Below are 25,459 nucleotides of genomic sequence, written 5' to 3' on the forward strand. Positions count from 1 at the left end.
ACCCCAGCGGCCACACTCAGCTGCTGCCAGCGGCGACCACAGCGCCCCTCCCGCCGCGCAGCCGCTCCTCTCGGCCCGCCTCGCCGCCCTGGTCAGCCCTCCCAATCAGAGCGCCCCCTTCTTGCCCCGCGGCTTACTGGGAGATGTAGTCTAGAAGAGGCAAATCTGCGCGGCGCAGCCTCCTCGGCGAACTCCGTTACCCAAAGGACTCTACGGCTCTACCGGCCAAGCCAGAAGAGCACTGCGAGCTTGGGAGGCCAATGGGAGAGCGCTGGGAAGCCAAGGTAAGCAGGGCGGGGTCGCAGTTGGCGGTTCGCGCACGGCGGAAGGCGAGCAGGTGCGAGCGTTTTGCGTTGCGTTTGCGTCGTCCGTTTATTGCCAGCTGCGGCTGCAAGGCGGCGAGCCAGCGCGGGGGCCTGTCCCGGGGCTGCTCCTCTTACCAGGTACTGTAGCTGTCCTTCTTCTGCGGCTGTTTCGTCCTCCCCTAGAAGGCCGCGACTTTATTTTAGTGCGGTACGTCTCGCGGGGTGGGGACGGGGAGCGGTTGCCTGGCCTCCCGCCTGGCCTCCCGCCTGGCCGCCCGCCGGCAGTGCTCTGGCGGAAGTGCCTCGCTCCATTACTGAGCAGGAACGCGGCCGGTCCGCTATGGTCTCCGCTGCGGAGACCATCGCTGTTAGGACATAGGACGATGTACGGTTTGTGGCTTGAAAGCCTCAGCAAAGGAGGCTGCTTCCTAATGGGGGTGTTTCTCTCTACGGCATTGTGAGGGCTGGGTGCGTGTGGGAACAGCGCGTGGAGGGCAAACAGCTTCAGGAGTCCAGTGTGCTGCCAGGCATTAAAAACGGTACTCAGGGTCGGGAGCTTAGGAAAGCAGCGGCTTGGGAATGTTCAGAGTATTGCTTCTGCCTCTGCAGCTCCGCGAGTTGTCCCAGGATGACTGCCTGGACGCCTTCTGATGCGTTAGGTCGAAGAATCTTGTGCGGCACCGAGTACGCAACTGTGCGCTATGTTGGCAGTGTTCCTCCTACCGCAGGTGAGCGTCACTGTAGTAAATCGCCGTTAATGTTTGCTTTCAAGATTCTGTTTTTAATTAAAAAAAAAAAGTCGTGTAGAATGTGGCAATTCACAAACTTTGGTTTTTTCCTCTTGTGTAAATATAGTTACTAGTTTTCAGGGGGGTTGTAGAAGGTTTTTTTAGACTTGTCTAAAGGAGAGTAAGAAGTCTTTTGTTTGAAATTTGACTTATTTTTTTCTTTAGGCGAAAATCTTAGTGCTGTCTTTTTTTATATTAGTTTTCATGAACTCATGAGTTCCCTGATCTCTGTACACTGGGGAGGAGAGAGACAGGCAGCAGCCAATCAGTGCAGTAAGATGCTCTTTTAGTTACGTGTTCAGGTTAATGAGGACAAGTAAAACTTAGGCCAGCTTGCTGGAACATCTGACAAGTCTGATTGTGAGAACACTGTATGTCATCTTTGAAAACCTGCAATGACAGGATGGGGTGACTGATGATGCTTAAAGGGGAGACTAGCTTTGCATACAGTTCTAGACTAGGCAAGAAGGATGACCAAGGAAATGTAGACTCATCAGCTTCACTTCTCTTTCTGAAAAGATCATGTAGCATGTACCCTTGGAATCCATTTTCAAGCCTGTGAAGGGCAGGGAAATACTTGATACTTTGAATGAAAAAGTTGTGTTTAGCAAACTTAAGTACCTTCTGTGATGATGCACCTGAGAATGTGGGCAAAGGGACAACGTGGGATGTAATGTCCCTTGACTTTAAGTCTTTTACATGTCTTTATAAAGAATCTTACTTGGAAGCCAGAGAAATACAAGCCAGATGAATAGACTGTTTAGTGGCTTGAAAATCCACAGGTCTGTCAAGTGAAAACATGCAAGTTAATGGTTGTATATCTGGTAATCTCTGAGTACTACAGAAATAAATGTCGAGGTCATTATTGTTTAGCATGCTCATCAGTGTCTCATAATGAACAACATTCACCTTCAACTGGCTGATGTGACAAAAGGTAGAACTACAATCCAAAGTAACTTTATCAACTAGATTCAGATCTAAGAGATTTAAGAGAGATGGATTTCCGCATACAGTGTGAAATAAACCCATATAGCAGTACAAATCAGGGAGCAATAGCATGGTCTTCTGTACAGGACTTGGGACTTAGGGAAGGTACTGTCGTGAGTATGAGCCAATACTGAGCTGTCACAAGCAAGATGCCTGTTGTACTGGGTTATCTTAGAATGATGAATCATGGCCAACAAATCAAAAGAAGCTGTTATCTCCCTCAAGAGGGAAGGGAGGTTTGGAATAATGTGTCTGGTTTGAGACCATGTGTGTTCCAGAAGGATACAGATAAGAAGATCCATCAGAGGGCTGGCAAAGTGGTCTAGGGTGTAGAGCACATGTGTAAAAAGATGTTGGATTTGGACTTAATTGGTGTGCTGACCAGTTTAGTGCAGGTAATAATCTCTGTTGAGAGAGAAGGTTAGGAACTTCAGACATTCCTTCCACCCATGATTTTTATGGTTGTGGTGCTATAAATTTGAAAATATATGTACCATGTTTTTCAGGAGTTTGGCTGGGTGTGGAATGGGATGATCCTCAGAGAGGAAAGCATGATGGTACCTACGAAGGAACGCAGTATTTTAAGTGCAGGTGAGTTATTCACAGTGTTGGCATGTTGTGTATTGACAAGACAGTCATAGGAAAATGCCCTCTTGCAGTTCTTAGTGCAAACCTTTTTGTTAGCAGTTGGCTGATACTAAAAAAGATAATGAATCTAAATGCTGTGACTAGCTATGTCGTAAAGGCTGCTGAGTTGTTAATCCACTTGGAGGAATTAGAATGTGGTAAATGCTTAGAAAATACAAGTCATGTTTTCAGAGGTATGTGATACGACTTGGATGCTATTGATACTACTTTAATAGGTTAACACTTTAGCAAGCCAATTAGAATGTCCTACTTCTCTAGGTAGTTCTGAAGTGAAATATATTAGGCTATATTAATTGTCTTAACTGTTGTTCATGTTTGGACTTAAGATCACTTATGTTTACCTTGTCAAGGGAAATGACCAAGTTTCTGGTAATGCTTTGGATTATGTTTGTAACTCTGAGAAACTGTTAAAAATCATAGAATCATACAATGATCTGGGTTGGAAGGGACCTCTGAACGTCATCTACCCCCTCTGTAGTAAGCAGAATCACGGAATCACAGAATTAACTAGGTTGAAAAAGACACCTGAGATCATCAAGTCCAGCCTGTTACCTAACACCATCTAATTAACTAAACCATGGCACCAACTGTCACTTCCAGTCCTTTTTTAAACACTTCAAGGGACAGTTACTCCACCACCTCCCTGGGCAGCCCATTCAGTCACTCCTGTGAAGAATTTTTTCCTAACATCCAGCCTGATCTTCCCCTGATGCAGATTAAGACTCTGTGTGTTTGCTTGTATTTAATATATGCAAAATGCAATGTAGCTGCATGGGTTTTATTAATATATACATGCATTATGTATAGGGACTTGGGCACTTAATGCGTCTGAAATTGGGGAACGTTGGACTTCAGGGTCACTAACAGCAGCAAGATGTTGAGTTCTGTGTCAGAGGACCCTGCAGCAGCTTAAAGTTTATGAGTTAAAAAAAAAAATTGGATTAAATCATAAAAGAAAAGTCATCAATGACTCTTAAGAACTAAGGGCTGCTTGGTCAGTAAGTTCCTGAACATTGAAGGATGAGAGAATGTTCTCTGTCTGTATCATTAGAATACTTGCCCTATTGCCTTATTTTTCCCAACCATTTGTTCCACTTGCTATTGGTAGCTTTTCAAGAAAGGATGTGGTTTTGACCTGGATGCTTGTTTTGGCCACTGGATCACAGCCAGTCTTAGAAATTGAAATTGAGAGATTTCTAGGTTTTTCCACCTTCTGCTTTCCAAGGCTAGTAATAACTATATAATGGCAGTTTGATTACAGTTTGTTCAAGTGCTCATTCAAATGAAGTGAGTCAATTATAAATCAAATCCTGTGACAGTGAGCACTCAATTAATGGAATGCTTTTGGAAATATGGCAAACCAAGAAAATTAAAAGTTGCCTGTGTTTTTGCTTTTGGATGTGTTTTTGCTATAGTTTGTTGGTAAATGTAAGAAGACTTTTCTTTGAAATTAATTCCTTGTTAATTTTATTGAGAAGGTTAAACCCATTGATGAGAAGAAAGTCATTCTTTTCGTTTTGTTTTGTTTCCTTCAGCTTGTATGTGAGTGAAAGTCATAAGAATAGCTGGATTAAATCAGTCCAAACACTTGGTTTGCCTCTGGTATTGACTAATAGCAGATGACTGGAGAAGTGTGACTAAGAAGAGTATGTAGTGGCAGTTTTTCCAGAGCCAGAGGTGGTGTGTTTGTACATGTACTTTTTTTGTTCATACTTGATTCAACAGAGAAAATTTGTGCTTCTGTTTCCTAACTTTTGAGCTTGTTTTTCCCACTTGAGAAAGTTGTGATCATTTCCACTTTGGATTAGATGAGTCTTCATATCTGAACATAGGAATATGATATGGAAGGGAGTTAGAACTGTTACTGTAACATAGAAGTACTAAAAAAGGAGGTACTGAAATTACTATTTCTGTGTTGTGGGGGAAGTAAGTCTCATGTTCAGTCTGCCAAAAGATCTTCTGGAGACAAACGGAGTTCTCTGAGGTAGCAAAGGAGGCTACTGTATTTGTACTGAGACCTGACAGCTGCTCAGGGGTTATTAAAGAATGTACTTCATTATGAGTTCAGAGCAAAGCTGTTCTCAAGGCAGCAGGTAGGACCCTTTGGTCTCAGACTAAATCAGCAGAAGAATTTATCTAGTGCAAAATGCAAAATTAACATTTGCTATGTTGAGGTCTTTTGTGGCAACTCTTATCTTTTACTTGTAGCCAAGTAAGCATAAACAGGGTGGGGTGTAGATTATGTTCAGTAGCACAGATCAAAGTTCTTAGTCTGAATTTTTGTGTAAGTTGGAAGCCCTGGAGACCTCATTAGCAGGAAATAAGTTTATAAGCCAAAATCCATTCTTTAAAAAACAACTAAATAAATACCTGTGAGGATTGGATATTTTTCCCCTTTTATCTAGTAATAAAAACAGAGCTAAAGGAGAATAAGCACACAATACAAAAAAAAAAAAGTTCAACATCAGTGGATTTCTCTCAGCTAAAGTCTTGGAAATTAGAGTCACAGTATCACCGAGGTTGGAAGAGACCTCATAGATCATCAAGTCCAACCCTTTACCACAGAGCTCAAGGCTAGACCATGGCACCAAGTGCCACATCCAATCCTGCCTTGAACAGCTCCAGGACAGTCTTAGAGCCACTGTGTAAGTTGAATGAGTGTATTAGCAGGAGTTTCTTCTTAAATGCCTTGCATTTTACTGAAGCAGTTTCCAAGTTAAAGCTAGTCTTATTCTGCTGTAGAAGAAGTAAGAAAAGTGATTGGCATTATGCATCTTCCTGGACAGAAGTAGTAACATGTTGTGGGTGTGTTTCAGCAGCTCTAGTGCTCTACAGTTGTGTGCATATAGTATTTATATACACGTGTAGAGGCTCTTGCTTTTCTAGCGACCTTTAGCATACTCCAGAAGATGACATCTCAGACAGCGCTCTCAATTCTTCCTGTAGAAATCAAGTGTTTGAGTGAAACTGCATATACGCTTCCACTTAAATGCAATGATCTTGAATCATGTTGTTTTTACACTATCTCTGTTCTTTGTAGTCTGCTTTGCTCTGATCAGAGTAAGTCCTTCTAGTCTCTAGAGCATGGGTCCTCAAACTACAGCCTGCGGGCTGGATACGGCTCTCTAGGGTCCTCAATCTGGCCTGCTGGTATTTACAGCTTTCAAATACATCCTCATCCCATAAACTCATTCACAGAGTTATAGGCATGTAGTCCCCTAGGCAATGTGTTAGGACCTCACACACCTCCCATGGGGATGTGAGTGCCTTAGCTGCACACACTTCATGTGGGAGACATGGGTGCTCCAGACTCTGTGTCCTGGCGCTGCTTCCTGCAATCTGTGTGCATGCCTGCTGGTAGAAAGTACCTCTGAGGTCATAAGTGTGCACTGAGTTACAGGCTGTGTATGTTGCTCCCCACGAGGTCTGTCCTTGCTGGGCACAGGCTCACATTAGCACCTGACCAGACAGAGATGTGCTGCTGGTAGAGTGATTCTTGGGATGGCGTAAAACTGGGTTTTGCCTGTTGTTCTTGGGCTTCCTTCCAGGTGCAGCCCTTCTCGTTTAATCTGGTAGAAGGTCATCATCTTCATTACCCTCCTCTCAGGCAGTTTTGGGTGTTCTATTCACACAGTGTTGTTACAAATTATGCAATATTAATAATCAATATTGATACTCAGGTGAGGGTTGTTAATAACTATGAAAATAGTTTATTAACATTAAATCTTGCCAGAAAACTTACTTACAATCTTTGAAATGCACAGTTTGGATACTTACTGCATACAGGGAACAGGCAACCTAGAACACTTTAAGAAAATAACTAGCAAATACAAATATTAAACTCAGTTGAATTGTAAAGAGGTTCTTAGTTTCGTTTGTACCGCTTGCCAAGCAAGGGACTTGAGAGGCTCCTTTCTGCTACTAAAGCAATAGAATCTAGTTACAGAATTTCTTACAATGAGGCTTTGAATATTTACTCACAAAATAGGATCACACAGTACCCCAAAACACTTGAAGAAAGTTATTTTGGTGTCTTGAGAGTCGTTGCAGGCAAAGCAGAGCATAACGTGGCAGGGCTGAGCAGGCAAAGCAAAACGAAAGTGAAAGCAAAAAGCCATGTGCAAAAGCCTATGTATTGATTGTCCAAAATGTGATGGCCCTTTGGACCACACACATTTGCCATTCAGAATGGCACTTTTCAAACCTAACCATATTAGGTGAAGTTAGGAGCTTGTGTTCCCTTATTTGGGAAGTCCAAGTCTGAGCAAGTCTTCTCCCTGCTCTCTACTTTCCCTCCCTGCCTCAGCAGAGGGAAAGGGGCAATGGGATCGTGTTTGGGCAAGCCAGGGCATGTATCTTCCACGCCGAGTATTTACACAGGCATTCCTATTTTAACAGCTGGTTTTATCCTTTGCATTTTGATGGGGAACATGTGTGAATTTCCCACTAGTAGATACTGTTCTCTGCTTATTTCACAAGATGAGAGTAACATTCTTCTGTACCACACATGTAGAGTCGTAATTGAAAGAAGCACATTCTACACCCTAACCCCCATTAAAGAATGTATTTTGTTCTCTTAGATCACTTCTCAGAGAAATCCTGATACGTCAGCACATACTGTTACTAGATGTATTGACCATATTACATTGGCTCTCCAGGTTTGACTTTCATAGTAAGCCAGAGAAATAGGGAAGTAAAGCTTGCTTCTCATGTTTTTAGCCTGGCAGAACTGCAGTTGCTTCCAAGATCTTTGTGGCCTTTTGCCCCTCTTTGTGTGGCTGAGTTTTTTTCTGATGGGAGCTTTGACGTTTGTGTGTTTGTATAGTCCTGAAACGCCAGGTTGTCCTGGCAAAGGCACTAAATGTTTTCAGTTTTTCCTTCTTCATCAAGCTTTATCATTTGCATATGGGCACATTAAAGTTTACAGTCAGCAGTTGTGACCAATTAGATGTTACTGTTTGTGTGATACTGATATTCCTGCCCAAAAGAAGATCTGCTTATATTAATTAGATTATCTCTCCTTCAAGAGTGATGAGATTCGGCTCCAGCAATATCCACGTAGAGTATAAACAAACTCTTCAAATACAGGAAGATATCATTTTAGTGTCTATGAAGAAAAAGCAATTGTCATTTAGTAAGAGGAAGAATGCATTCCAGGATTCCTTTTAAGTCTCAATTAGGAGGTTTTGATTGCTTTGCTATGTGCCACTGTACCCATCCAAGACTCCTGCTTTCTGCTGTTAGTGGAACAGCATTGAAACAAAACTGTTGTCCCTAACCACTATTCAGGTTATGTCTTGTGCACCAGCAGAGCCTCAAGATAGAATCTGGGACTGCATAAGTTTTTGTTTCCCCTTGTTGTGTGAAAGCTTACTCGGTTTTCATGACTGTTTGATTAAAGTAAACTCTCAAGCACTTCAGGTGTTTGCAAAGCTTCCATTGTGCAGTCAGGAATTTGATACTTCCCAGCAGGTTAGCGTTAGGTGTTACAAGCACTGTTTGGTGTCACAGCTACCATAGACTGTTCTAAAACTTGGAAAAAAATTCTTTACTACAGTGTGTAAATTCTTCTAAAAGAAGTCTGGTCCGTTCAAATCCTACCTAGTCACGATGAGAATTGCCTTGAGATAATGATTGCAAACAGGAGGTACCAGGCAAAAAAGCCCTTCCATCCACCTTTACCATCTAGGCTGACAAAGCCAAGAGCCCTCAGCTAAAAGCTTGCTGCAGTCAGACAGCTCAAGGGTATACCCCCTCCTGGGGACTCAGGTTTCTGGAAGGGCTGTTGTGTTTCTGTATTACCTTTTACCTTGTATATTTCTGTATATACTGTAAGTATCTGCTTGTATATTGTGCTAGCTGTAAATACAAGCTTCATTCATATTTCCAGAGCCAGCTGAGTGTAGTCTGGGTGATTTCCAAAGTGTGGGGGGCGGGGAACACCCAAACCACTACAACTTCATAAGACCACTTGGAACACATACGAGTGGATAATTCTGTTGAATATTAGTTTCAAAATTATTACTGAGTTAGAATTTTTAGAAGCTGTAATTTGTATGAGAGTTTCTAGAGGTACAATTTCCATCTTGTGTCATTTGAATGAATGGAAGGACAAGGCTGCATTCTCTCAGAATCACAAGTAAATTCGTCAAGTCGAGTGTAATGAGGCAGTGACTGTTCTGTGTATTCAGATGGGTCCTTAGGCTGTGCTAAGACTCCAGACACATTTGTTTTGTGAGTTAGGTAACTTTGTGTTCATCCTCAGGTAGAAACTTAATTTTCCAGAAAAACTGAGTTCATGTACTGGATGATCTTGGAGGTCTCTAACAACCTCGTTGATTCTGTGATCATAGGCTTGGAAACAACAGAGCATTTATTTCTCCCAATGGCACTGACATTGGTATTTTCATGTGTAAGTACATGTGGAGATTAGGTGTTTCAGTTCTTATGGCATTTTACAATGTGAACTCTTTGGGTCAAATGTCAAAGGTACTTTGCAAGTCTTACCTGGTCTCACTGAGTGGGAATAGTGATATCTAATATTAGCCTGTAGAACTGTCTTGAAACTGACCTCTCTTATGAGGACAGACTGAAGGGGTTGGAGCTGTTCAGTCTGGAGAAGAGGAGGCTCTCAGGTGACCTTATTGTGGCCTTCCAGTATCTGAAGGGGGGGCTACAAAAACGCTGGAGAGTCCCTCCTGACTTTTTAGGCTATCGGGGAGTGACAGGACTGGGGGGAATAGAGCAAAGCTGGAAGTGGGTAGGTTCAGGCTGGACACAAGGAGGAAGTTCTTCAGCATGAGAGTGGTGAGAGCCTGGAATGGGCTGCCCAGGGAGGGGGTTGAGGCTCCATCCTGGAGGTGTTTAAGGCCAGGCTGGATGGGGCTCTGGCCAGGCTGATCTAGGGTAAGGTGTCCCTGCCCATGGCCGAGGAGGTTGGAACTAGATGATCCTTGTGGTCCCTTCCAACCCTGACTGATTCTATGATTCTAACTACTTTGTTTCCCATTATTTTTAAAAGGTAATAGTTAGTATTTTGAGACTGGCTGTTCTTATGATGCATATTCCATCTCTTCCTGACTGCTCTGTTCTAGGCATCCAAGAGGAGGATCATTTATCCGGCCAAGCAAGGCAAATTTTGGAGTGGATTTTCTGACTGCACTAAAGGGTCGGTATGGATTGAATGGTGAGCAAGACGCTCAGCGTGGGGCAGAGAATGCATTCGTATTTGGAAAGAAGACTGTGGAATTTGTTGGTATGGATTCTATTGCAGAACAGCAAAGGCAAGCATAATACATGAAAATCTAAGAACGTTTTAGTGTTTGGTCAGTCAAGTAGTAGCTCCTTTTAATGGTAGAAAGCTGGCTGCCTCACACACGCTGTTATCCGATGTCTGGAAGTCAGCTGAACTGCACTATGGTGGAAGAGATAAGAAATCTTCTTGTGGCTTCATGATTTACCTGTTTTACAGACAGGAACTGGGTTTATGGCATTTTTGAATGCTCACAGTCCTCGATTTCACAGAGTAGGAATGGTGATATTTGGGGTGGAGTGAGAGAGAGAAGTTACGATGACATGGGCAGCCATTATACAAGGGCATGGTCCTTTTGAAATAGAGGCATTTTAATGCATTATGTCATCTTTCTTTGCTCATATCAGTAATGATTTTGTAGCTAAGAGAGAGGGAAGGCAGGAAGCCACTGTGCTATGAGTGTAGTCTTTCTAGTCAGTTCATGTCATGTTCATTTGTCTGTTAAGAAAGGATGTGACTTAATGATAGATTGCAGTCTAAATGACCTCAGCAGCAGACAGGTGTGGGTTCAGTAGGTGGCAGCCTCCTGAGCTGATAATCCACAACTGTTCTACCTTTATCTCCCAGAACATACTAAGCAGTCAGAAATAATCTTTTTGTGTTTTTTGATAAGTGATACAAAGAACACCCACATAACATAGAACCTCTTGCAAAAAATATTACAAGAAACCTGGAACTTCTAATTAAATTTGCTCAGCTGTGTTTTGTTTGGTTTATCACTTTTTTCTCAATTGGATGAGGGTTGGTTGGAGTTTCCTTTGGGGGGTGGGGGTTGTAGTTCAATCAGACCCTATTTTCTAGTTGTAATATAAAGGTAAAAATGAAGATATGTGTCTGGTTTTGAGTAAGAAAGACACTGCAACGTAGCAGTCTACTCATTGCTAATTCTAAAGGAGACAATACCTGTGAAATGGATGTTGCTCAGTTGTAACAACCAGGTATTTAGGTAATGTACCTATTTCTGTTCAAAGATTACCTAACAGAGTGTTCTTTCTCATTTAGCCGACTGAACCAACTGGTAGATATCTCAGTGCGTGAGTGTGCAGTGAGCCATGCTGGTCAGAAAGAGGAGATCAGTAGAACATGTGCCAGTATCCTTTTTTTGCTATATTGCATGATACCAAAACTAATGTACCTATTTCAGAGTCCCAGTGTTTGCTTCAGAAAATGATGCTTGTATCCTTTCCTTTTAAACGTGTTTAAAACTGCAGTTTAGATTTAGAAGCTCGGTGCAGTGTCTACAGAGTTATAAAGTGGATGGCTAATGTTTTTGAGAGGAAATGCAAATTATCTGTAAAAATAGCAATACTGACATAGGTTGCTACTGTGACTGCAATTCCAGAAGGTGCCAACAATGGTGTTTTTTAAAATCTAACTCTAGAACAGATAACCCCCTTAAAAATCATAGAGTCAGTCAGGGCTGGAAGGGACCACAAGGATCATCTAGTTCCAAACACCCTGCCATGGGCAGGGACACCCTACCCTAGATCAGCCTGGCCAGAGCCCCATCCAGCCTGGCCCTGAACACCTCCAGGATGGAGTCTCAACCCTCTCCCTGGGCAGCCCATTCCAGGCTCTCACCACTCTCATGCTGGAGAACTTCTCACGTCCAGCCTGAACCTACCCACTTCCAGCTTTGCTCTATTCCCCCCAGTCCTGTCACTCCCTGATATCCTGAAAAGTCCCTCACCAGCTTTTTTGTAAGCCCCCTTCAGATACTGGAAGGCCACAATAAGGTCACCTGGGAGCCTCCTCTTCTCCAGACTGAACAGCTCCAACCCTTTCAGTCTGTCCTCATAGCAGAGCTGCTCCAGCCCTCTAATTATCCTTGTGGCCCTTCTCTGGACATGCTCCAGCACATCCACATCCTTCTTGTATTGGGGGCTCCACAACTGGATGCAGTACTCCAGGTGGGGTCTCACCAGAGTGGAGTAGAGGGGGAGAATCACCTCCCTTGACCTGCTGGCCACACTTCTGATGCAGCCCAGGATCTGGTTGGCTCTCCGGGCTGCAAGTGCACACTGCTGGCTCATGTTGAGCTTCTCATCCACCCGCACCCCCAGGTCCCTCTCCTCAGGGCTGCTCTCCAGCCAGTCACTGCCCAGGCTGTATTTGTGCTTGGCATTTCCCTGACCCAGATGCAGGACACTGCACATGGTCTTGTGGAACCTCATGAGGTTGGCTTGTGCCCACCTCTCCAGCTTGTCCAGGTCCCTCTGCATGGCATCCCTGCCCTCCAGCCTGTCTGCTGCACCACACAGCTTGGTGTTGTCGCAAACTTGCTGAGGGTGCATTCAGTGCCACTGTCCATGGCACCCACAAAGATGTTGAACAAGACTAGTTTTAGGACTGCTCCCTGAGAGACTCCACTTGTCACTGGCCTCCACTTGGATATGGACCCATTGACAGCCACTCTTGGGGTGCAGCCATCAAGCCAGTTCTTTATCCATCTGGTGGTCCACTCATCAAACCCATGTGTCACCAGCTTGGAGACAATAAATTCAACTGATGTGTTCTGTTGGCACCAGAGGTTTCCAATATATAGTAAATAATGTATTCAGTGTACTGCATGTTGTAGCAGGGTTACAGAAGTACAAAGCAGGCATTATTTGTTCACTTATAAGGACTGGTAAGAGTTCCTGCCTAATTAATACACTTTAGGATTTGTGAAGTTAAGCTTTTATATAAAAAAACTATTAAGCATTTCCTGTACCACAAACCAAACTAAAATTTGCTGTAACCAATCAGTATTTCCTCTCAGCCCCAACATGTGTAATCCATTTGTGTTTGCTTCATTCAAAAACCAAACCCTATTTGTAATTCTGAAAAAAAGTTCAGATATGAGATATGTTTCTTCTTCTTAATGTGAAATTCCAGATATCAGGCATGTAAATCTATCAAAAAATCTGATCTCATCTTGGGAGATGGTAACAGCCATTGCTTCTCAAGTTCAAAACCTGGAAACACTTAATATCAGGTATAAATATTCATATTGAGCTTTCTGTTCCTTTGGGGTAGGGACAAAAAAAGAAGAGACTCTTTTAAATAAGAAGCCAGATCTCTGAAGGCAACTCAATACCTTAGGACTCATTTTAATGAGTTAAGCTTTTGCTTCCCCCCCCCCTAGATCTTGTCCTTAAACAACTTGTGTGTATGCTGCATTTTTTCAGACATTCCTTTTCAAGGGAAAACTGGAACCCTAGGAATTGAGCATCTGTGTAAAGCTAAATTCTGGGGAAGTATCCAGGAAAGCTGGATGTTGACTGGCGTTTTGCAAAATTAACAACATTCCAGATGTCTGAAAAATAGAGTACAGTTTTCTGGCATTAAACCTTACAGAACTGAAAGATTTTTATCATGATATGCAGGTAGATCAGGTGTCAGTAAAGAAAAAAATGGAAGGAGGGGAGTACTGAGTACTGCAGGTCTGAGAATCTATTAACTCTTTCGTAGTGATATTTTGCTGATGAGAGAGGATTTTAGAGTCTGGATAGTCATGAGGGCATTCTTCTCAGTTGACAGTCAGGATTTTTGAGGCCAGATTCTGTCTTGGTTTCTTTGAAGAATAAAGAAAAGTATTATTTTCACACTCAAAAGTTACAGGAGGAAGAGGGGGGGAAGGTCACAGATGAATAAATATGCATTCATGAAGCTGGAAAGGAAAGAATATATTTGAATATAACTAGAAGGATGTTTTGTGATATTTAAAATACATGACACCTTTGCAGTGGCTTCTTAACTTTTTTTGGTGTGGCCTTTACCTTTAATAGGTAATCACAAATTGGTGACTTAGCATAACAAATAATTGCATTTATTTAATAATTATTCTTTTTACACAGTGAAAACAAAATGAAGTTTCCACATACATCAACGTCTGTATCCAGTGTACTTTCAAAACTGAGGGTTCTGGCACTTAATCAAACTGAGATAACGTGGACAGAGGTAAGAACCTTTCCTGGGTTTGTTTCTATTTATACTGTTAGGTTTTTGAGGCAAGAGAAAACAAAGTAAACATTTATGCATTGTATTATTCTACTGAAATATAATCACCCTTAGAAAAGCTGCTGTGACATAACTGCCTTAATTGTGTACTTCCTGCGTAACATAGGATGTTGGCATCAAAGTCTAGTAAGAAACATCAGACTACATCTAAATTTGTAGATTACCAAGTCACATAAAGCATCTGGAATAGAATACAACTGCTTGTCCTAAAGGTTTGTATAAATGAAAACTTCTTCCCTCTTTGTCATTGTTAAACTTAGATCTGTGTTCCTATGCACACGTTAGAGCAAATGCAGCTGGCGATGCAAGTGCATCTCGTGACACTAAGTATCACAGTATCATCAGGGTTGGAAGAGACCTCACAGATCAAGTCCAACTCTTTACCACAGAGCTCAAGGCCAGACCATGGCACCAAGTGCCACGTCCAATCTTGCCTTGAACTGCCCCAGGGACGGCGACTCCACCACCTCCCCGGGCAGCCCATCCCAGTGTCCAATGACTCTCTCAATTTCCAGGTCACAAAGTCTGAGGCAGGACAGCTGCTGGCCTCCAACCCAGAACCACAAGTCCTGTAACTGTTTTGTCTCGCATGCAGGTAGATCCAGACACAGGAAAGCCAGCTGGAAGGAGAGGGCTAGGGGAAATCTGTCATACTTATTTCTGCTTTGGGGAGCTATGGCCTGTTCTGAACATGTTTTGAGGAAACTGGCATAATTCCTGCAATAATTTTTCTCATATTAAATAAAGTTTTGCTCTTAGGTTCTTCTTTGTGCTCCAGGATGGCCAGCACTTGAAGAATTGTACCTTACTTCTAATAATATCACTGTTTTGGAAAGGTAAGGTAACTAACATAATGTGATGGTGTGAGTGTTACCTGCCGTGCCCTGCTCTTATGAAATCACCCAGACTAGACTCAGTTGAGCCGGAAATTAGAATGGAGCTTTATACTTACAGCTTAGCACAAGATACAAGCAGATATTTACAACAGATACAGCTACAGACAGAAATAGACAAAAAAGTAATACAGAAACACAGCAGCCCTCCCAGAAACCAGAGTCTTCCAGAGGGGCTCCCAACCACCCTTCCACCTCCTTTCCATCCATCTACCTTATCCTGGACTTTGCCTTACGTTTAAGGTGAGTTTGGAGAATTGGCCAGGGAGGTTAGGAAGCAGAATTAGGGAGGTTAGCAGTTTGGGTTAGGGAGAAGGAGTGCAGGCAGCCAGAGAGCAACCATGTTATCTATATTTATGTTTGTGTTTTCATACATCTCAGCAAGCCTGTGAGTGAAGTAGACATCACCATTGTTTCATTTTCACAGCCTATAATCTAATTCTCACCAAAATATTCCAGCTACCTCCAGACTAGCACACACAAGTCAGTTATTTTCAGACTAATGTATGTGCAAAGTTGCATAGGAGATAAATTTGCCTCACTCTAATGTTTACATTACCATGACAGATTTGTAAAACAAATGATGTCAGCTTCATGTGATGTACTTCACTTTTAACTGTACACATTTATTTGCATGAAGTTATATAGTTAGGAAACCAGTGCTTTCATTAACAAATAGCTTCAAATGTTCTGTGCTTGTTTGTTTGTTTGTCTTCTGATGTGACAGGCCTGATAACGTCCTGCAGACCTTGAAGGTATTAGACCTTTCAGACAACCAGTTACTGGATGGAAATCAGCTGCATCTAATAGCACATCTCCCCAGGTAGCTGTTAAACAAATTTGCTGGAAATCCTATGTCCTGGGTATTCATCTCCACAGTCTTTAAAATGTGATAGTATTGATGTTGCATTTATGATCTATGGACTCTTGGAGTTGAGGTATTTGCCCACTTCAGGAGAGTGACTGAATTATTTCAGCTATTTTATGGTAACCTTATTTTGTTGCATGTAATGTATTCTTGAGCTGTGTTAGATTTTCATCATATGCTTACGAATCAAAACTGATTGTTAGTATGGCAAAGCAAAGGAGCTATGGAAATCCTTTCTTAGGACAGTTCTCTGACCTTGAAAGTCTAATGCAGGTGCATCAGTAGCTGCACAGCCATCTCAGAGTAGTCTGAGCCTGCAGAAAGCCATTGAGTTGTTTGGAAGGTGTCACACCTGAGGCAAGATTGGTGGTGGATGCTTGCCATAAGTGGCTTGCACGTATGGCATCTACTTGGGCTTTGTAAAGAAAGCAAAACAAAGAGGGGGTGGAAGGAGGTAAAAGAAGTGTGGTGATAATTCTTCCTCTCTCTGTTATCTGTGTGTGATGATTAACTATGGAGGTCAGTGTTGGTATTCTACTGGTAGAAATGTGTGGCGTGTCCTCAGCACAGACACTCTTTTGGAAGTTTCAGTGCCTTTTTGGTGTAGCTTAAAGAGTTTGAGACATGCTTTAAAAAAATTAAAGCCAACAACAAAGCACCACGTTATAATTTTCGTACAGCATTGGCTAAATGTGTTTCCACTTCCTCAGAAGAATACTTTCACACAGAGTCTCCTCATTTACTGTACTCTCAACAGCAGCAGCTTTATGGTAGTTACAGCTTGAGCTATGATTCTGTGCTTTGGAGTTACCAAAAAAGTAGGTGTGTGTTCCTTAAGCAGAACAATTACAGTAACTGGAACATTGTGTGACTAATAGAATATTGTGCTGATCTGCAGTTACTGTGCTGCATTGTACACCAGAATAGCAGCCATGGCTTTAGCCACAAGCTAGTTTTGAAAATCATAGAATCATCAAGGTAGGAAAAGACCTTTAAGATCAAGTCTAACTACCATGACCACTGAACCATATCCTAAAGCACCACATCTACACACTTATTAATCATCTCCAGGGGTGGCAACTCCACCACCTCCCTGGGCAGCCTGTTCCAATGCCTCAGCACTCTCAGTGAAGAAGTTTTTCCTAATGTTCAGTCTAAACCTTCCATGGCACAACTTAAGCCAATTTTCTCTCATCCCATTACTGATTACTTGAGAGGAGAGACCAACACCAACCTCGTTACAACCTCCTTCGAGATAGTTGTAGAAGAGCAGTAAGGTCTCCTCTTAGCCTTCTCTTTTTCAAACTAAACAACCCCAGCTCCCTCAACTGCTCTTCGTATGACATGCCCTCCAAATCCTTCATCTGCCTCGTTGTTCTTCTCTGGACATGCTCCAGGACCTCAATGTCCAGATCCTCTTTTTAGCCCTTTTTTTTTTGTGTTAACCAGGACTGCTGATAGATGATGGAGCAAGCTCTTCTGCCAGGTCCCTCAGTGCTCCTGAGTGAATCCCATTCAGCCCCACAAACTTGTGTGTCTAGGTGATGCAACAGGCTATTAACTACTTCTTCCTGGATTATGGGGAGTTGATGCTGCTCTCCATCCCTGTCAGGGGGCTGGATACCCCTGGGGATAATGGGTCTGAGTATTAAAGACTGAGGCAAAGAAAGCATTAAGTACTTCAGTCTTTTTGATAGCAGTGTTCCTCCCTGCATCCAACAAAGGGTGCACATTTTCCTTGGTTTTCTTTCTGTTAATGTATTTGTAAAAACTTTTGTGTTATCCCTCATGGCATTGTCTGGGTTAAGTTCTAGATGGGCTTTTGCCTTTCTGATGGTTTAACCAGATCCCTGTATTCTTTGAGTTGCCTGCTCTCTTTCCAGAGGTGGTCACCTCTCCTTTTTTTGCTGAGCCCCTGCAAGAGTTCCCTGTTGAACCAGAGAGGGCATCTTCCCCAACAGCTCATTTTACAACACGTGGGGACAGCCTGACCCTCACCTTTTATGACTTCCTTTTTGAACAATGTCCAGCCTTCCTGGACCCACTTGCCCTTCAGGTCTGTCTCCCTAGGGGCTCTTAACCAGCATCCTGAACAGTCTGAAGTCTGCTCTCCAGAAGTCCATGGGAGTGGGTTTTATTGACTGCCCTCCTTACTGCACCAAGAATTCTATCATTTCATGATCACAAGATGGCCTTTGACCACCTCATCACCCTCCAGTCCTTCCCTGCTTGTAAGCAGCAGGTCTAGCAAGGTGGCTTTTCTAGTAGGGGCTGTGTCAGGAAGTTCTGTTTCACACACTCCAGGAATCTCTTGGACTGTTTCTTCTCTGCTGTATTTCCAGCAGACATTTGGTAATTCGAAGTCCCCTGTGAGAACAAGGGCTGACAATCAGAAGACTTCAGCCGGTCACCTGTAGAATGCCTAAGCAGCCTCCTCATCCTGCTTGAGTGGTTTGTAACAGACTCCCAACAGGTTATCTGCCTTGTTGGCCTTCCCCCTAATGCCATAAGTGCTTGACATTACCATCACGGTTGTTCAGTTCTGCACAACCAAAACACCCTGTAACACAGCGCTACTCCACCACCTCTCCTTCCTTGCCTATCCCTTCTGAAGAGCTTATGGCCATTCATTGCTGTCCTGCTGCACAACAGCTTCGAGTTCCTTCTGTTACCTATGCTGCATGCACTGGTATAGGTACACTTGAGCTGGGCTATCGATTTCACCCCTGACATGGGCACGCCAACCCTAGGCTCATCTCTGGTAAGCTTGGTTTTACCCCATTTAACCCTCTAAACTTAAAGGCCTATCAGTGAGCCTCGCCAAGTCAGGTGCAAGAATCTTTCTTCCCTGAGACAGCTGAACTCTGTCCCCAGCAGGCCCAGTGCCACATAGATGTTCCTATGATCAGAGACACCAAGATTCCACTTGTGGCCCCACCAGTGAGCCACATGTTTATCAGCTGTGTTCTCCTTTCATTAGCGTTCAGTGTAGACCCACCATTTAAATCCTGAGGCTGTTCTGAAGGCTTGAAATTACTGCACTTATTCTCTGAACACTCCATTGAGCTCTGTGCTGATGCTGTTCACTTGTCAGTTATTATTCATCATTTCAAAAGTTTAATTGTTTGGGTGTTTTTTTAAAGATTATATCTTGACCAAAAAACCCCAAACCTTTCCAAGTACAGTAACCATTTTATCTACTTCATTTCAGATTAGAACAGCTAATACTTAGAAACTCTGGGATATCTTCTATATACTTCCCAGATGCTGGATTTGGTATGTAAAAGGAGCAGTTTATTTCTAGCATTATAGTTGTGTTTATTCCAAGTTTGCACTGCTACCTTGAAAATTTGCTCTTTGTCCTAGGATGCAAGACTAAAATGTTTCCTTCGCTGAAGCACCTTGCAGTACAAGACAATAAAATATCACAGGTCAGTTGGAGGACAATAGTTTCATGTTTTGTAAAGACTTGTCTCTCTGTTTAAGAGGAACTGGCAGTTTACTTTCTTAAAGCTTCTTTGTACAGGGTAGATCCTGAGGTAACTATTGACTACTTTGGTCAACACAGAGGTGTCATTTTAAAATGTAAAAAGCATTTTGTGACACCTCCATTAAATGTGTTTATGGTAGTTTGTGGTATCTCTTTGCTGCCTTGAATTCCTCCTGCAGAATTCTAATGATCTAAGGCTCATGCTTGGTGGGGTTTCTTTGGTTGGTTAGCTGGGGGGGGTCTTTTTTGTTATTAAACATAGTGCAGTATTTTCCTTAACTGAATTTTAAAGTGCTTGGTTTTGCTTACCAAACATTTGGTCATGGTTACTCTACATGAAAAGTTCTGAAGTTGTATTGTTCTGAAATGAAGAATATTGTAAGTTTCCTCAAAAGACTTTGCTCTTTCAGTGGTCATCTATCAACGAGCTTGATAAGCTGCCAACTTTGCGGTCACTGCAGTGTCACAATAACCCTTTAATGGATACAGAGAAGAACCCAGAGACTCTGAGACAACTAATTATTGCCAAGATAAGTCAGTTGGAGGTTTTGAACAAGTCTGAGGTATGTGATATTTCAACAAATGGCATGACTCTGGGGAAAAACATAGTGTCTTTGCCTGAGGAATTGTTTTCACTCTAAGATTACTGTTTGCTTGGGTGCAGGAAAGGTAAAATGCCAACTTCTCCATCATCTCGTCAATGGTGCACTCTGTAGGGCTAGAAGATTCAGCCCTGTTTGTGAATGCTGCTAGGACAAGGTGCAGGAATGATGGCCTTTTTTTTCAATGCATGTGTCATTTTAACTTGAAGGGCTGATTAAAAAAAACAAAACAAAAAACCCTACTCTGGGAAAAAAAAAAAAAAAACACCACCAGAACCCAGCATAGTTAAATGTCTTTGTGACAGTAATGCAAGCATTTGCCTTCTGTAATAGGAAAATGGCATTATCTAACCCAAATCAGAGAGAGAGCAGAAGCTGCATGTGTTCCATGTCTGCAAAAACATTCCTGTGTGATCATATGCAGTAGCAGCTTTGCTTAGATCTGAATTCTTGGATCAGTCAATACATGGAGGTAGGGGTTGTAACGACAAGGGATTGGTACTCTAAGTAAAAACAAGGAGTTGGTGTCATTAATTACAGCTTTCTAGAGAAGAGAATGTATAATTACACAGCATTCCTGTGTCCATACAGATCCTTCCTGCTGAAAGGAGAGGAGCAGAGCTTGATTATCGCAAAATCTTTGGAAAAGAGTGGTTAGCAGCTGGTGGGAATTGGGAGCCAGAGAAGAACAAACCAAGTGAAGAATTTCTTGCTGCCCATCCCAGATACCCATTGCTTTGTCTCAGTAAGTACAAGTACGATAAAAGTACCCTTTCCTCGCTCCCAGCATTATGGAAGCACTGGTTTGACACCTCTTTGGAGTCTCTTCCCCCGATGCATTTCCTACGTGCTTCTATGGCCTAAGCAAAGTCCATCTGCTGGCAGGTCTGTGTGCAAATGGCTAAGCTTTTGTGGGGCAGCTGCACTGCACACTTCCAGGCACTGCTGCCTCAGGAACTTGGGCTCAGTGCCTTAAGGGTGACACCTGTGGGCATTTACCCTGTAACTCCACAGGTGAGCAGTGACTTTCTTGCCCTGGGGCTTTCTCACGGTGAGGATTCTAAGCAGCCCTCCCATGTGCCTGTCATCTGCTCTATCCCACATGCCTGTGCACCTTCCTCAGTGCTCTAGCAGTTGGTCAAGGCTCATATCTACAGTGCTTTGCATTTCAGGAGTCTGATCAGTGTCCTAGCTGGTGAGAGAACTGAGGCATCAGGTTCATGCCTGATCCAACACCACAGTACTCTTAGGCTACTGGTGAGTTTTATTCTTTGAAGGCTTCGTGTTTATGTGCACTTTTCCTTCACACAGAATATGGTGCACCTGAAGAAGGAGAACTGAAGGGACAACAGCCTTTGACTCTGAAAAATCAGCTTCTGAGTAAGAGGCCAGGAATGGTCAAAATTGTTCCTTCTCCATTTACAGTATTTTATGAGCTTAGTCTTTTCTGGGTGTATATGGAGAGCAAGAGGCTCAAAAGCCTTTGAGACATCACCGAGTTCCAGCTTGTACTGCTTCTCTGAACCGTATCAGTAAGTTGGAGTACACAGAAGCAGGTATTTTTGACACTCTCTCCTTTCCTCCTCAACCCAAGTCAAATGACTTTCTTAATAAGACTTAATGGAGAATAAAGGTAGGTAATCAAAGCCTCCCATTCTGACAGTGCAAACGACTTCCCTGCAGAAATCATTTGTGATTTTAACCTTAATAGCTGCACTGCCTTTTGGCAGCATTTGAAAGCTTCTTAACTTTAGAATGGTTAAAAAAATATGATTAAGTTTGGTATTTAAAGCTGTGTACATATGTAGAAAAGGTTACATCTTAGACTTACAAATTCACTTAGCTTTGTTTGCAGGTTGATAGAGATGATTTTTTTTTTATTCCATGGGCAAAATAATATTATAATGTATTACATTCTAATGCATTTAGGTGGAAGACTGAGCATACCAAGGAATCTAGTTGGCTAGACATAACAGAAACCTGTTTCATGGGCGTCTCTTTCAATGTCTGTAAAAGAATTAAGCTAACAATTTCCTTTTAAATGTGCTTGTATGGTGCCTTTGAGATAATGAAGGTCAAAAACTTACTTTAAACTGAGCAAGTGGTTTTCATTCTACTGCAACCTATTTAAAAAATCAAGTAGGTGTTAAGTATTATAGAATCATCTTTAAAACGTTTTCTCTGATGGAACAAAGACATATACAAGCCTGATTAATAACATAACTTCTCATTTTTTGTAATGCTCTCTCAGCTGCTCAGATACAGGCTACATTTTTTCTGATCAGGCTGAGCTAGGGAAAACAACTTGTAATAAGAACCGACTGGAAAGTCTCTCTGCTCTTAACAGAACATTTACTAATACCTTGCTGTTCTTCCTTAAGCTTTGACAATTAAATGTCCTGAGAAACCTGAACAGAAGCCAGTAGAGAAAAAGCTACCAGGTAAGATGTCTTGTGTTTAAGCAGTATAGTTGTAGCTCCTTTTCAAGGGACTGAATTACAGAATGGCAGCTGCCTCTGGCTTTGTCAGCTCCTGGGAGATTCTTCCATGAAGACTGACATTTCTTTAGATGACAAAGGTAGAAATTGTTTGCAAGACATTTTTCTGACCTTTATATTTACTTTGACGTCCAGCTTGAGTACTGAAAGTTGGTGCTTGTCTTGTGACCTCTGCTGTAGGTTTCATGATAAATGTCTGAGACAATCAAAGGCTAATTAACTGGTAGGAGACCTGGTGGCTGTGATAACCCAAGGCGATGTAAAGCCAACGATGTCATCCATAGCTCTAGATAGTGAGGCCCAGTATCTAATCTAGAAATCCAATTCTTACCTCTCTCTTTGTCTTTTGAAGTTTTAGTGCCTGTAGTGAGGCAAGAATGAGCAGACTTTGTTCTAAATCAAACTGGTTTGGAAAGATGTCAGAATGAAGTATACTAGAAAAACAACTTAGTCAGGCTTTACTGTAAAATAAAAATCACATTTATTATCACAAGTTGCATAAAATCAGGTACAGCTTTTACAAAAATGTTTGATAGAAAAATATTTGTCTAAGTACAATGTGTGGTATTACAGGAATAACTCACTATTGCTGTGCCTTTAGGTAAAGCTTCAAAAGAAGTGACAGTTCAACCAAAATATTGAGTATAGCTATTGCAAACACAGGTATCACCTCTGGAACAAGCTGTATTTAGTCATTCAAGATCCATTACTAAAATTACCCCTTTGTGTAACTGACTTCATAACACAAACCACTTTCTGACTCTGCTGGGACTAATTAATGTAATACCATTTCTGAGAACAGCACTGGTTCCATGGAGACAATCATTTATTTGTGCTGGGAAAGCCAATTCCTGGTAATGAATTTCAAAGGCCAGTTGCCAGAACCTGACCAGTATGTGTCCCAAAGCTCACTTAGTTTAGCATGTAATAAATACAAACTCCAAAAAGATAAATTATGAAGCCATAACACTTCGATTTGGTATATGGGATCAAAGTGCTTACATGGTAGTAGCATGTCCTGTCCACCAGAGATGAAACCATTAGCAGTTATGGTTTCAGTTACAAAAGGTATTATTGCAGTGTTAGGACTGAAGCAGCAATACAGCCTTTCACTGTTGCTATAAGCAAGTACGGTTGAAACACTGGTACTCTGGTACAGCTCAGTGGTAGCAGCATTTTTTGCTAACACCTTTTCTTTCTTTGTCCCTGGCAGAGTCCATGACTGTTCAGAGAGTCAAAGGATTGCTCTATCGCCTTCTTAAAATTCCTGGTTCGGAACTGAAACTCTCCTACAAAAGTTCTAAAGTGAGTTAAAAATTGGTAATTCAACAAATGCTGCATGCTGCTAAAGGTCAATAGCATATTCTGAAATACTACCTCACCAGTTTGATTTCACTTAAGGAGTGCAGTCTTCATGCTGTAATTTAGGAGCTAATTTCATCCCTGTAATATGACAGATCCTCCCTGCTGACTGCAACTGCCCGATTTCTATTTGATTTACATGGACAGATTTCAGTTTAAATCTAATCAGGTGTTTTTCCTTTCCTATTCCAGCTGGAAGGAAAAGAAGTGGAACTAGACAATGACTTAAAGCCTTTGCAGTTTTACTCTATAGAAAACGGAGACTGCGTCTTAGTACGGTGGTAAGAAAGGACTCTCCTGATAGTGAGAGAAAAGTCAACAGTGGCTGTGCAGAAGTCGGGCAGTGCAGACAGCCAGCGCCTGAACACGCACACAGGAGCACAGCAATTTCTCGTGTGCCACCAGATGGCTGCACAATGCTTCCACCTCCTAAACTTAACTGTCAGTTTCCATGAAATCATTTGCTTCTGACTGTCTTATCGGAGAGACACCAAATAGTGCAGTTAAATAAAACTCAAGGTAATGCTTTTGTCAAGATTTTGTATTACCCTGCCCCAGCAGTAGTGAGAATGTTTCAACTGAACTGAGTATGTGATCACTTCACTTTAAAGGGACAAAATTAGTGCTGCACTGAAAGAGGCTACTTGTTCACTTGCTCTTTGTTTTCACCTACTTCCAAAGACCTTAAACCAAAAGTCAAGCAGCAGTAACGGTGGAAGTACCTACATAGCCTTAGACTATTTAAGGTCAAATTCTTGACAGACCTTTAATCTACAGCATTAACATACCATGTTATAAATAAGTTCTCAGCATACTTACTGCAAAGCACTGCTGTTTATCTTACATTCTTCAGTGTGCTGTTCCTCAAACTTTTTTTACTCTCACGTGTGTATCCTCAGATTCCTATCTAGTAACACATTGATCTATTAGAAATCTCTCCTAATCAGGCCAGGTTTGCAGTACTTCAAGATTTGGTATAAGCAAACTTTGTCATTTTAGATAAAACAGTATCAATGGTATAAACTAACCATAAATCCTAACCCCTGGCTGTCTCAGACCATGCAGATGAGGGAGCCCCTCAGCACAGAACCTGCCTCTGCAGCAGGACTTAGAGATGCCCTGGTGCCAAAACAGCTCTCCACTGAGTTAAATCAGTAGTACTTTACAAAAGACAGGCTAGTTGGCATACTTATCTGCATTTATTCATTACAGGTAGGTCTTTGACTTTATAGAAAAAGGAAGTATTTTATCTTAAACATTTTGGGGTTTGTCAGCTCAACATCTATACTATAGAAAATGAATATTATCAGTCCACTTGTAATTATCAAAAGGGATGTGCAAATATTGTTATACCTTAGTTGAAACCCAACATTTAAAAGGTACCTTAATATTCCTCCTTCTTCCAAGAATGAATCCAGATGTGCACTTTTCCACGCTCAGCATACACTGTTGTGTTTTCAAAGGCAAGTCTGTCATCTCTCCTCGCATTTACAAGGATCTCCACACAGTTCCTTTAACCTCCATAGCTCTCTCAGTTCCTCTGGGGAGTACTGGGGAGAAGACAGCATACCACTCTCGCATGTCTTCTCACACAACCAGAGGCTGTCCTATTAGAGACAGAACCAGTTCAGTCAGTTTTCCTTACAAAGAATCCAGTCTTCACCAATCTTTACTTCCACACAGAGGTCACCAACTTGACCTGTT

At 42.1% G+C, this 25,459-nt stretch overlaps 2 protein-coding genes across 7 annotated transcripts in view; one reads left to right on the forward strand and one right to left on the reverse strand.

Annotated features, from left to right (window-relative positions):
• The first annotated feature begins 190 nt into the window (after positions 1-190).
• TBCE (tubulin folding cofactor E) lies at positions 191-24,290 on the forward strand. Of its 3 annotated transcripts, none has more exons than XM_064158567.1 (17): positions 191-284; positions 915-1,033; positions 2,587-2,671; positions 9,823-10,011; positions 11,043-11,131; positions 12,918-13,017; positions 13,880-13,982; positions 14,802-14,878; positions 15,663-15,758; positions 19,015-19,079; positions 19,170-19,234; positions 19,704-19,856; positions 20,487-20,640; positions 21,207-21,275; positions 22,277-22,336; positions 23,607-23,698; positions 23,948-24,290. In XM_064158567.1, exons 2-17 carry the CDS (start codon positions 934-936, stop codon positions 24,038-24,040), a joined length of 1,590 nt encoding a protein of 529 aa, XP_064014637.1. In that variant the 5' UTR covers positions 191-284; positions 915-933; the 3' UTR covers positions 24,041-24,290. The 3 variants fall into 3 exon arrangements, with proteins under 3 accessions (XP_064014637.1, XP_064014636.1, XP_064014638.1); XM_064158566.1 differs by lacking the exon at positions 191-284 and adding an exon at positions 318-443; XM_064158568.1 differs by lacking the exon at positions 191-284 and adding an exon at positions 494-513.
• Positions 22,851-25,459, reverse strand: part of B3GALNT2 (beta-1,3-N-acetylgalactosaminyltransferase 2) — a 29,408-nt gene continuing 26,799 nt past the window's right edge. For all 4 annotated transcript variants that reach the window (XM_064158571.1, XM_064158569.1, XM_064158570.1 and 1 more), the window contains exon 12: positions 22,851-25,362. In XM_064158571.1, coding sequence (XP_064014641.1) covers positions 25,228-25,362 — 135 coding nt within the window. In that variant the 3' untranslated portion in view covers positions 22,851-25,227. The remainder of the gene's footprint in view (positions 25,363-25,459) is intronic.

This window comes from Pogoniulus pusillus, chromosome 18 (genome assembly GCF_015220805.1).
Source record: "Pogoniulus pusillus isolate bPogPus1 chromosome 18, bPogPus1.pri, whole genome shotgun sequence".
Lineage (NCBI taxonomy): Eukaryota > Metazoa > Chordata > Aves > Piciformes > Lybiidae > Pogoniulus > Pogoniulus pusillus.

What these genes read in the sequence shown, in the direction of transcription:
- TBCE (XM_064158567.1), top strand. Translation starts at nt 934, where the DNA reads ATGACTGCCTGGACGCCTTCTGATGCGTTAGGTCGAAGAATCTTGTGC. An exon ending in CTGAGATAACGTGGACAGAG is followed by an intron (nt 13,983 to 14,801) that starts GTAAGAACCTTT and finishes TTTTGCTCTTAG; the next exon opens with GTTCTTCTTTGTGCTCCAGG. An exon ending in CTAATAGCACATCTCCCCAG is followed by an intron (nt 15,759 to 19,014) that starts GTAGCTGTTAAA and finishes ACTTCATTTCAG; the next exon opens with ATTAGAACAGCTAATACTTA.